This window comes from Lampetra fluviatilis, chromosome 30 (assembly GCF_964198595.1).
Source record: "Lampetra fluviatilis chromosome 30, kcLamFluv1.1, whole genome shotgun sequence".
Classification (NCBI taxonomy): Eukaryota; Metazoa; Chordata; class Hyperoartia; order Petromyzontiformes; family Petromyzontidae; genus Lampetra; species Lampetra fluviatilis.
The window spans coordinates 3343944-3356581 of NC_136304.1; the positions used below are offsets into that span (position 1 = coordinate 3343944).

Below are 12638 nucleotides of genomic sequence, written 5' to 3' on the forward strand. Positions count from 1 at the left end.
TTGAACACGTGTGCGCATGTGGAAGAGTTGTGAGTTGCGTGCGTCCTGGGATCACGCCCTCCTCTCGATTTGTCACTTCGGGGTGTAAAAGTCAACAGCAGCTCGTTGTCATCCGTTCACGTTTACAGGTCGCCGGGGACTCTCCCTCTCGTCCCTGCAAATGTGCATCTCTCGACTCCGTTGAATAACGCAGCCAATATCGAGGGGTTTTCGTTACACTCGCCGTGGCTTCAGTTGACGAGGCACGTTAATCGCAGCCCCGGAGGCGCGACCTTGAAAATAACGAGCGGAGGTTTTTCGCGTGCCACCCAAAATAAATATTTTGCATGAACTTTGCAGCCTTCATATGGAGGTCTACACTCACCCTCGGAATTAAACGACAATTCACAATTCCCCGATGACAACGGGTGTTGGCTGTGCACGTGACCTGCAATCCAGCACTGTGGAAGGCAGCGAGGGTTGGTGGGTCACACAAACGTTGCTAAACTCCCTTCCCGTAGGCATCGTGGTGCAATAACTCCGGCTGCCAGGTGGCGGCTGTACAGCAAGTGTGCTAATCGCCGCGTGTCCATCCGTACGGGGATAGAGCGTTGTCCCCTCGCGAAAGGCGTGGGGTTTCTCCCGCGCGTACGAGAAACTCATTAATTGGCTGGAGAGTTAAACAAAAAACATCTTAAAAGAAGAAAAAAAAACCCCATGCAGGACCCTCGTGAAAAAAGTCTTACGGCTCAAGTGTGGCTCTCCAGTAAATTAATTCTAATATATCTGTTCCGTGTCGTCTGCCGTCAAAAACCGGCGATGCTCGCCTTCCGGCGGTGACATGACCGATAATTGCAAGGCGTACATCACCCGGCACAAACGAGAGAGGGTGGCTGGTGACGGGGAAGCGGTCTTGGTACATATCAACTACGTGGCGGAACGGGCAACGCGCCCCGCTCGTCGGCGTTTTGTTCAATGATTCATGACGCGGGTTTAAATACGCGCCCTAAAAGAAGCTGTCAATCTCGGGAGCCTTCTGCGCTGGCGAGGGAACACACGCGCAATCTGCTCTGCATCATTAAAACAAAGATGTGGGTGGGATCGTTAGCTGCCGGCGGCTAACGGGGTGAGACAAGCATTTAAAAGGATTCTATTTTTCGAACGATGCGCGCGTTTGTCGCTCAGCGGAGGCCATTTGGATGCGTTTAAGCCACGTGCGAGATGGTGAATGATGAGGAACGAGCCTCAGGGATCGAGACTACCCTTCTGCAGTTACAAGAAAACGAAATTGTAATGGGCAATAGCAATAAAAACACGTGCACGTGTTAATTAACTAATCTCATCTCTTTCGTGCACTCCATTTACCAAGTCATGAAGAACTTACAGAACCCTATTACGAAATTAAGTTAATTTGATGTCACGAGAAATGGCAATGGCTTGGGTAAGGCTTCATCCAGCAGTAGAATGACCGGAGCTAACGATTGAAAAGCTGTAGGGGCTGCGTTGGCGGTAGTACAATAAGCACACACGAAAAGCACCAAGAAAATCCTCAACAGCGAGACTTTCATCAACATAATAACGAAGCCATTGTCATCATCCAGCTCCTGCACATACTCCAAACAATTATCATCACTCCATCTCCACGCTGTTCTCCCCTTTGGTTGCCAATCTGCCGTTCGTCTCAAGCATGTAGCAGAAAGCAATACACACTGGGATTTCGATTTAAAGCTTTCGTGACTGCAGGGATTCATCTTCTTGGTTCTTTCGGTAAAGTCACGTAGAAGGGAAATAATAAAATAATAAAAATAAAACATAATATGCAAATTCCTTTGTCAAGGCGCCCCTTCCCCCCTCCAACCCAGCTTAAATATACGCTGCCAAGCATGATGGTGCCCATTCAGACGCTGTCTTTCCGACAGACCTGTTCTTCACCTGAGGACGGCTGCTTGCGTTGTGGCCGAAACGTCGTGAGAATTATTTTATTGTTATTATTTTATTATTGCCCTTCTACGTGACTTTACCGAAAGAACCAAGAAGACACACTGGGATGTTTTTGGGCCGTGACTTCAGAGCAATCGTCATTCTGCTCCGACGGACCATTGCCCAAAAGCGTCAGCCTATCACTGGCGCCTACTTTCCTCTGGGAAAAGCTGCGGTGTGGTCGGCACTCGCAAAGAGTGGCTCCCAAAGGAGAGAAGACGCGCAGCAGAGAGGGCGTCCACCTTGGGATGCAGCGATTAATCAAGCCATCAGCGGGAGCAAGGTGGAACGTTGCCACGTGGGCCCGTGATGAATGGCGGTGGCACAGGAAGGCTTTCATCCAGCAGTGTGGATCGTGGCTGCTGTAAAGTGCTAATGACGAATACCGTAATCACCCGCCAGATGTCGTCAATACCCAGAGGTGTGGACTCGAGTCATGCGACTTGGACTCGAGTCAGACTCGAGTCATGATTTTGATGACTTCAGACTCGACTTGGACTTGCCTCATCTTTGACTCGACTTGACTCGGGACTCGAGAGCAAAGACTTGAGACTTACTTGTGACTTGCACAACAATGACTTTGTCCCACCTCTGTCAATACCACTGCCTTCATCGAAGAAATCGCGGTTAATACCATGATCATGGTTAATACCACTCTCTGACTTCAGCATCTAAGCAGTAGTGATCATAGTCAATATCATGGTTAATACCATGATCATGGTTAATACCACTGCCTTCATCATCTAAGCAGCAGTGATCATGGTCAATATCATGGCCAATACCATGATCATGGTTAAAGCCACTGCCTTCATCATCTAAGTAGTAGTTATCATGGTCAATACCATGATCATGGTTAACACCAGAGGTGGGACAAAGTCATTGTTATGCAAGTCCAAGTCGAGTCGCAAGTCATCAAATTCATGACTCGAGTCTGACTCGAGTCCAAGTCACATGACTCGAGTCCACATCTCATAGGTGGGACAAAGTCATTGTTATGCAAGTCCAAGTCGAGTCGCAAGTCATCAAATTCATGACTCGAGTCTGACTCGAGTCCAAGTCATATGACTCGAGTCCACACCTCTGGTTAACACAACTGCCTTCATCATCTAAGCAGTGGAGTGATCAGTCAATATCATGGTTAATACCATGATCATGGTTAACTCCACTGCCTCCATCATCTAAGAAGTAGTGATCATGGTCAATATGATGGTAAATACCATGATTATGGTTAACACAACTGCCTTCATCATCTAAGCAGTGGAGTGGTCATGGTGTAGGACGGCAGTGCGATCCGCGAACGTGACGCGTCAGAGTTGTAGCGTCATTGTGACATTGGCAACACACGTCTCTCGCACATGGCGTAGAAATTGTTTATTGTAACTTTTGAAGCAACTACTCTGCGACAGGGAATAACATACAAACCATAGGGCAGTTGAAACCAAAGCGAGATGTTTTTTCATTTGGTTTATCCCTTCCAAATGACAACAATTTTACAAACGCATTACACTATAGCTGTAGAGCACCCCACCCCAACCACCACATGTTAAAACATGACAGACCAATAACAAATTCCATAAATTCGTAACGTAACAAAGCAAAGAGTACATTTAATACTGTATTACAGTTCATGCGCAGTATTAAACGACAGCTGTACAGACATTTAATGTGCATGTACATTTTTCACTGCAATCTTAAAACAACAGTAAGGATAATTTACTTCAAATTCATTCCATTCATAATTACACGTGTGCTAAAAACAAAATGCACACTTTCCAGTCCCGGCAGGTAAAGTGTAGAATAGAGTGGCAAGTACTTTAAAAAAAAAAGGACACGGTTATATTTGATAACCGTACGCTAAAGTAGCTTCTAACCTCTCCTGCACCACCTTACATTATATTTATATGTTTTGCTAAATTAAAGTGAAAACAGTAGTTATTAAAAAAAATTAGTACAGGCAAAAACGTCCGTGAGCATATTTAATGAGTACGCAAAAACCGGCAAACGGGTGTTATAAACTTAACTTGAAATTGTACTAAATTTAAGCATAATTATAAATCGTTATCCCAAAATTGTTGGCTTGGTATACAGCTCATATCGTGTGATGAAAACTAACAAGCTCTTTGTAAAACCAACGCTCAATGGGCTAACTTATTTAAGAGGTGGGGCCGAACAGATGTCTGCTTTTTTTGTGGTTAACGTTTAAATGAAAGATTGTCAAGGGGAATCATCACTCCTGCGGACACAGCCACACGTCGTACAACGGGTATTGTAAAAACCACACATTCGTTTGCCAAAATGTCCACTTGGCTTAGTCCATCCGCACGCAGGAAATGATTGCGACCCGGTTAAAACTGTAACGAAGAGTCCGGCATTCATGGCACAGTGTGGCCACCAGCCAAGCACCACGTGCGCACACATCAAGCATCGGAGCACAGACATTAACACAAATGCAATTCACATAAATAAAACACGGTATTACTGCCAACATCACAAAGGCTACTGAATGATAGATCATTTGCGTTGTCATGAAAATATCACAAAGGCCAGACGGACGGTCTCCGGCTTTCATATGGGGCGTATAATTTCGCTTCATTTGGTGCCCGATGCCAAGTACGCGGAGAGCCTCCGCGAGGACGCTTCATTGAAGACGAGTCGCCAGGTTTCAGGATGAGGCTACAGTCCCCCCTGCGTCCTTTAGGCCAGACTCCGCTGCCGTGGTTTGATCCGCGGGTAGAGCTGTCGAGAGACGCACAACATTGTTAAACAGTCTCCCGTGCATGGACAAATGCAGGCGCCCACACATCCAACATACAAATGCACGTGATTTACGACCAACCCGAAATGATGTGAAAATACAAACAATAAACTACTCCCAAGAAATGTGTAAAAAAAAAAGATATACCTATTTATAATACCTTTAGTTCTATGGCTATAAATCATGTAACGTGGTGACCTATAGTGTGCAATTGTTTACATTGTGCAATGCTTGCAAGTGCATGTTTATATGCAATTTTGTTTGTGTGCAAAGTGACAGGTTTTAATAGAAAGTATTATATCCAATCATGTGCAATGCAACATAAACTCAATATGTATTATCTAAGCATAGGGGGGCTAATGCCGCGTTGGCAATAAACCATCACCACGGAGATCCCACGTTCCAACCATAATTAATGAAGGTTCTTAATTGTATAGCCAGTTGACAGTCTCGGCACCATTCAAAACGACCGCGGCAAATAAAACCAATTCAATTGCTTTTACACTTTACAAATAAAATGTGTATGCATCCGCCACTCAACGCATATCTCAACAGACTGCATTTTAGAGAAGGTGCACCATCCCATGCATTGTAGAAAGCAAATCAAGGGACCTCAATCTAAGTTCTGCTGTCATCTTCAACACTTTCTGCCAGAGTTCAAAATGAACTGCCTGCATCTAGCGGCATAACAGTGACTGTGCAAATGAAATATCACGCGAATCTATATTTCACAAAAAAAGTTTTGCTGGCTTGCTAGCTACGCAGGTGGCCTGCAAACGGGTGGGGGCACGAGAGGGGGGATGCGCGCGGTGGGGGGGGGGCTAGGCGGGGAGGGGTGCGTGTTGTTACACGTGGGAGGGGGACACCCAGGGGTGGGGAGGAAGGTCGTTTAATGACAGGTACTTTCAAGCTGTTATTTTTAAAAGTTTTGCTGGCTGGTTGGTTGCCTGCCTGCCTGCCGGGAGGGAGGAACGGACAGATGGTCACATCCAAAGGAAGTGCAGGCTGCTCGTCAAACTTTAGAATAAAACAAAAAATCCACAAATAATCGCACGTGTGTGTATATACAAACAACAAACAAAGATCCCCATATAGCCTGAACAGACTGTTGGGGCAAGTGCTGTTAGCGAGAATCTATGAAGGCCGGCACGGGAGACGAAAGGGTGGATTGGCCAGCACCACGCCCAACCGCCTTTGTCACCCCAGTGGCGATGTTTATATGACGCACCAGGTACTCCTTTGAGGCCGAGTCGACCTAGGGGAGGCCCAGGACCAGTTCAGATAATTGTCAAGGTTGGCCGTGAGCGGGAATCGAACTCCGGTTGCCGGGTTCGTAGCACAGCGCGCTAAACGCTTAACTACCGTTCACCACACAGCGATGCATTCTTCTCAACTGTTTGAATATTGTGAAAGCATCAGCTCCAAATCGAAGAGGGGAGTGTGAGAAAACGCAAAAAATGTATTGAGATTGGTGGGAGACAGACAATCTGAAATAACAATTGGAGTACTCTATAATTCCTCACTATTGCCCTTTGACGCATAATAGGGTTGTCCCGCGTGTTGTTCGGCACGAAGTCTGACATTTAGCTCCACGTTCGTTCTCCCGAGAAAAAGTTCCCAGCACGTGGAGCGAAGAAAGTTTTAGGACACGGAGAGAAACATTGGACATCGTGCCGAAGGAGCACGGAGCACGTGGTACAGCCCTCAATCACACGCAGAGTGCAGCACGACCGGAAACACCTACAAAGTGTTCCTTACCATTATTTTGAAATAAATTAGGCCGTTTAGATCTAAAAGAGCGTAGCTACAGTGGCTTCCTAATATCGGAAGAGCGTTCCAGACGGCCGCAGAAGTGCATCTGAAAGCGTGCAATGCAGTGACGGTCTTTGTTTTCATGTGCGAGTTTGATAACTCATTTATTAAAAACTGCTTCTTGTGTTTACTTTGTTGTCCTTTCCCCGCACCTCCGATTAGCACCGTTGGCTACGTACGATGCGAAAGAAGTTCAACGTACATACATACAACTGACTGTCCCTTTAATATATCGATCACGTGAACGCACGTGGCATGTTAGCCCCCCCCCCCCCCCCCGGCTCCCCGAATGTGGTCCAGCATCTCATCCTCCTCTCGCTCCTCCTCACCCCGAGCAGGTTGCGTGGCACGTATCCCTCCCGCTCGTCCAAGCGCACCCACCACCACTCCGTCTCCTCGTCGTCCCCACGTCGCAGCGCGGTCAGCGCATCGCCCTCCCGCACCGTCAGCTCGTCCTCGCTCTCCGCCTCCAAGTCCCAGAGCGCGTACACCACCCCCTTGTTCATCACGCCCATCTTCTCTTGCACGCCTGCGAGCAACAACGCCACGTGCGCCAACACACCCACACACACAAAGGACAACGATCAGCCCCCAATGAAGGCATACGAGTTGCCGGGGGCAAGTGCCGTCAGCGAGCACGTGTGAAGGCTGACACAGCACGTGTGAAGGCTGACAGCGCGTGTGAAGGCTGACACAGTGCGTGAGGCTCGCACCATGCCCGGCAGCCTTTGTCTCCCCAGTGCTGATGATTATACGCCGCATCAGGTACTCATTTGAGGCCCAGTAGACCTCGGGGAAGTCCTCGAATAGTTCAGATATCTGTCACTGATGTTAGCCATGGTTGGGAATTGCAACTCAGGTTGCCGGCTTTGTAGCAGGGTGCGCTAACCACCATGTTACCGGTCCCACTCCCAAATGGCCATGTAAACACACGCGCGCGCGCGCGCACGCACGCACGCACGCACGCACACAACACGCGAGCTGTTGTTGTTTTAACCAAGTGACGTGTCACACATCTGTAACTCAGTTATCAAGGTCGCTTGATCACACGATTAGATGTTTGCTTCCGTTGAACTTCGAACTGTGAATCTGGTGATCTAGATTTTACTCATGGCCATGGCTATCATCAGTGGCAAAGCACTTCCGAACCAGTCTTGGGATCTCCCTCCACTTCAACTTACCTGCCCTGCTTCGCAAGGTCAAGTATGCCGAAACAACACTCAAGATCACAGAGGGCCTCTATTCAGGATGTGATTCACAAATGTGCTTAGACATCATTGAAAAGAAAAAAATTGTTATGATCTATTGAACACTGTTACTCCATAGTATTGCAGACAAGCTATACACTGGAAGAGCACAATGGCTACTGGCACGCAAACACAATCCCTAGGGGTGAGGTTCAGGGTTAGTGTGTTGTTTAAAAATGGGACCATCCAAACTTGCCCTTGACAGTTATTGCTTTACTCTTTCGCAACAGCTTGGACATGGCTTTTACTTCATATCAGCGGGCATAGTTCACTCCACAACGTCAATTCTCTGAAGCACACTTAGCAAATATCAACCCCCGGTGGCCTGGAGTGTTACGCTGTCCACTTGCCAGTGTTCAAGTGCCTTTTGACAAAAATAGTCGCTGCCGTTGTAGTGGGAGCCCAGGGACGGAAGAGGTGCCGTGGTAATTGAGACACGCTATGGAGAGGTGTGCGCTCACAATTACACCGACACCGAAATAGAAACGCGTAAATCAGGGTCCAGTATAAATCAGAGAGACATCCTTATGACAATTAAGTAGAGGAAATGGGCATGAGCGGGGAACAACGCGAGACTGGACTGTGGCAGATGGACGAGACTGGCGATGGAATGGAAGCCAAGGAGGGAACGCGCCCTGAGAGTACGTCCACCGCGGAGATGGAACAGTGAGATCAGTTTGTGTGCAGGAGCGAGATGAATTGTTGGCTACGTACGTGCGAAAGACGTTCAACATGCGTACATATACGCGAAACCGTAAGAGATGGCGACGATGACCCCGTTTACACTGCTAAATGCAACACAGAAAACTGAAGATGGAGCTGTAAGTTCAGTTCACGTGTGTGGCTGCGGTAGGCGGCAGCAGCACCAGACCGCAAGGGACAATAACGGCGTGGGAAGGCCTTCGTCCAGCAGTGGAATCGATCGTGGCCGACGGCGACAATGATAATCATGAGCACATGCAGGATCACCCACCATAGAGGAACTGGTAGCACTGCTCGTAGCCCTCCTCCATCTCGTCGCACTTCTCGGCCGCCGTCTCCATGTCGCTCTGCGTGGCGGCGAACACGGCGGCGCCTGTCTCCACCAGGAAGCGGCACAGCTGCGTGCTGTTGCACGACGCGGCGCAGTGCAGCGGGGTCCTGGCACGAAGCGGCCGCAAGACGCTCACGGTGAGACTAAACCAGGGGCCGGCGACCTGCGGCCCTCCGGAGCCGTAACGCGGCTCGTTGAGGACTGCTTTGTGACGTTATTTATTAAGGACCACCATCTCGCATTCACCACACGCATTGCGGCTCTTGAAATAGTGAAGAAAGAAATGGCGATTCTTGATGTATTGAGTGTCGAACCCTGGACTAAACTAGAAACTAAACTATTGTTGTTGTACCAGGTAAGGCCCCGCTGAGCTGTGAAGCTCTTTTTCAGAAGTGATCCGGCCATCACAAAATGAAAGCTCAACGAAGTGGGCTTATTGCGTGGAAATGTAGTGCTGCCAAACACTCCAAAACGCACGCGGTTTCTAATTGTGGAGACAAAAACCGGAGGACCCGGAGAAAAATCCACGCGACCACGGGGAGAACATGCAAACTCCAACTATACAGGAGGCGTCAGGGTCGAGGTCGAACCCACAACGTCCTGTATACCAGGCGAGGTATGTAATATCTCGCCACCATGACGCAACGGTAACCTATGACCTTGTCACCACCACTATCATGATCTTATCCATGTTCTCTTCAACCTCCCCGCCCTTACTCTGTGGGTCAAGACACGTATTTATCCGCTGCTTCCCTAACACTGCTCGACTTCGGAATTCCCTCCCATCATTTAATTTCCCAAACTCTTTACAACCTTGCTCAATGCAAGAATCACATCAGCTTTTACTACTACACCTTCACAGGTGCCGTTTGTTTCTGGACACTTGACACGTTTGAGGACCAGGTCATCTCATCTCGTGTCCGCATGCGCTCACGATGCCACCCCCCCCCCCCATCTCGTGTAGTTTGTGGGTGAGAAATGGACACGTGCACACACACAAACACACACCATCCGTCACTGTCACCGGCGTTGACGTTGACGCCAAACTGCACGAGGAAGCGAACGATGTTCATGTGCCCAGCGCAAACCGCGTTGTGCAGCGCCGTGATGCCCTCGTCGTTGGGCCGGCTGGGGTCCTCCGCCTGCAGACAAAAAGCCGCTCGCTCGTACCAACTTTCCATCATACAAATAGAGCCGTACTGGGGCCATGCCGGGGCCGTGCCAGGTGCGTTCTGAGGCCGCACGAAGCCAGCCCCAGTGTGGCTCAGTAAGCGCCGGTGAGGTTTTTTCCACCGTAGAAGCAGAGCCGTTTTCACTAACGTCAAGGGAAATGAACAAGTCGAGATGTCTACGGAGGTTACTCGATGACGCTCTGTCCTCACAGTGTATGTACCGACTAACGTGCAGTGTAGATGACGCTGTGTACCCACAGTGTACGAACTGACATCAAACTCAACGAAGGAGTCATTAGCCTCAGTCCCTGGCCCTGCTTGGCCTCAAGCAAGATTCCGTTGTCTCTTGAGGACACTGCATCACGGTTTGGTTCCAGCTCAGCATAGCAAATAGCCAGTGGAAAACCACCCATGACTGACGGAACTGCATTAGATTGGCTAGAAGGTGATGGTGGAAATGGGTTATTACTGACAAAACCGAATGCAGCAGATGACCGCTGCTGCAATACACTGAGTTGCAGCCAAGGTCATTCGGTTGAAGCATTTGATATGCAATCAAGGGCGATCGCAACTTAAATCGCATTTGTATCATCGTCATGGTTAATGTCGCAAAAATGAACAGCAATAAAGGCGTAGTTTTTTTACACTGAGCATAGACATCCTGGCATATGATGTCTTGGCAAATTTCCATAATGGACACTTCATTTAGGTGCAGTAACATTATCATTGGGCCTCCTTTAAAATATTGCAGAATCTGTTCATTTAGGTAATTTTTGTAGCAGACGTAGTTTCACCAAATGTGTGGGTTGGCCAAAATGTAAATTCTTACATATCATCTTCAAAGTCTATATTATAAAACAGGTCAGCGCCTAGTTAAAGTGATTTAAAAAAAATAATGACCTGAAGTGTATGTAGCCATGTGCTTCTGGGTTAAGTAATTTAAAGTTACAAGTTATTTGGTGTCCGTGTTACGATCATGGAACACTTGAATTACGTACTGTCCATCCAATCTGCAGTGGAGTGCAACCCCCTACTTTGCCGCGATCTTAATGAAAACGCTGCATCTCGGCAGCATGCGGTGGTCAAGAACGTGAAATAAAATCAAGCGAAATTACGTGTCAAGCTTGTACCACCAAGACAAACACGGCAAATGAGATGCTGCCACCTCTTAACTGTGCAGCTTGGCGAAAGTAATTTTAAAATATCTAATTAAATTGTTGAGGATTCCAATACTGAGGAATGTACCATCGATGCGGATTTTGTAGGATTCAAGGGGTGTTTTTTACAAAGGTCCTTTGAATCTCGGGGTATTTTACTCCCCAAAAATTATATTCATCAACTCACGGCCACTCGTCAGTTTTAATTCCTCTAATGTACCTGTGACATTTCAGGCAAGTAATTTAGATGTTTATCTGAAGTTTAAATGAGATAGTACAACCCCTAACCTTATTCAGTCCCTACCTCTGTTTTTACACCTTATCTGTAATAGGATGATTTTCTTGTAGACATTTGTATTTGTTTCTGTAATTGCACTAGTATCATTTACTGACGTTATTTATTTTCCTAATTTACTACCTTGAAAGCATTCCAGTTCAGCCTTTAACCACAATTCAACCACATTAAACATGATGCATTGCTATGGCTAATTTCATTATAACTTCTTTTTTTTACTTATCGTGAATCCTCTTACCATTAAAATTCTATTCCACGGTGTCCTAAACTAACTATGTCCGGATAAACATTTTCTGGATGGTCCAGCTTTGGAATGCTTGGCCAGTTTAACGTATTATATTTTACATATGGGAGTAAACCAGTGTATCATAGAAAACCTAGAAATATGAACAGACACTAAAATTCTGCGCAGACAGGGCCAACAATCCGCAATGTGATCTTGAAAAACTGGGATAAATTCGGGGTGCCCTGGGATACATATACACAAACAAAACTTCGCTACTTCTGTGAACATGCAGTTTAGCCCATTTACAGCTTGTAATGTTTATTTATTTTGCTATTATTTTGTGATAAAAAAAAAAACCTGCGGGTTGGCCGCACAAGGAAGCGTGACAGAACGGACGACACGATACAAAAAACCACGGACGTCGTGGCGGGCAAGCGAATCTGCAACTCGGCAGACGCAAAGTCGGCGGCGCTGACCTCGTAGATGACGCGCTGCACCAGGTCAAACTCCCCCTCGAGGGATGCGTCTAGCAGCAGGGCCAGCGGGTTGAACTTGACACGATCGCCCGTGCCCGTGCGCTCCGAGCCCGGCTTCTTCAGGTTTGTCCGCTTGTTCTACACACGCGCCGCGCCGTAAGTTGAGGGTTTTATGGAATTTATGTACGTATTTTGAACTTCTTTCGCACTGCACGTAGCCAATCGGAGGTGCGGGGGTAGGACAACAAAGCAAGCACAAAAAGTAATTTTAAAGAATGTCCATCTTGTTGCGTACTTGTGAAAAGTAACATTGTTATCCTTCATCGATTGGTTATGGCCGTGGAAATTATTCTCAGATTTCACGATATAGGGTATATACGTTTATATTTTTAATAATTAATCAAACAGGGCTTTGTCAATCCACTTACAGATGAAGGCCTCTACATGCCTTTCAGTCAAGGGGGGTTTGTGTGACTATATTTCACCGTGCTGGACCAGGTCAAATA

The 12638-nt window shown here is 47.3% G+C and overlaps 1 protein-coding gene across 3 annotated transcripts in view; it reads right to left on the reverse strand.

Annotated features, from left to right (window-relative positions):
* Positions 1-3315: 3315 nt before the first annotated feature.
* Positions 3316-12638, reverse strand: part of LOC144943137 (apoptosis-stimulating of p53 protein 1-like) — a 50851-nt gene continuing 41528 nt past the window's right edge. For all 3 annotated transcript variants that reach the window (XM_078870340.1, XM_078870339.1, XM_078870341.1), the window contains 5 exons: positions 12133-12270; positions 9815-9948; positions 8747-8913; positions 6856-7055; positions 3316-4695 (listed from right to left, as the gene is read on the reverse strand). In XM_078870340.1, coding sequence (XP_078726466.1) covers positions 4654-4695; positions 6856-7055; positions 8747-8913; positions 9815-9948; positions 12133-12270 — 681 coding nt within the window. In that variant the 3' untranslated portion in view covers positions 3316-4653. The remainder of the gene's footprint in view (positions 4696-6855; positions 7056-8746; positions 8914-9814; positions 9949-12132; positions 12271-12638) is intronic.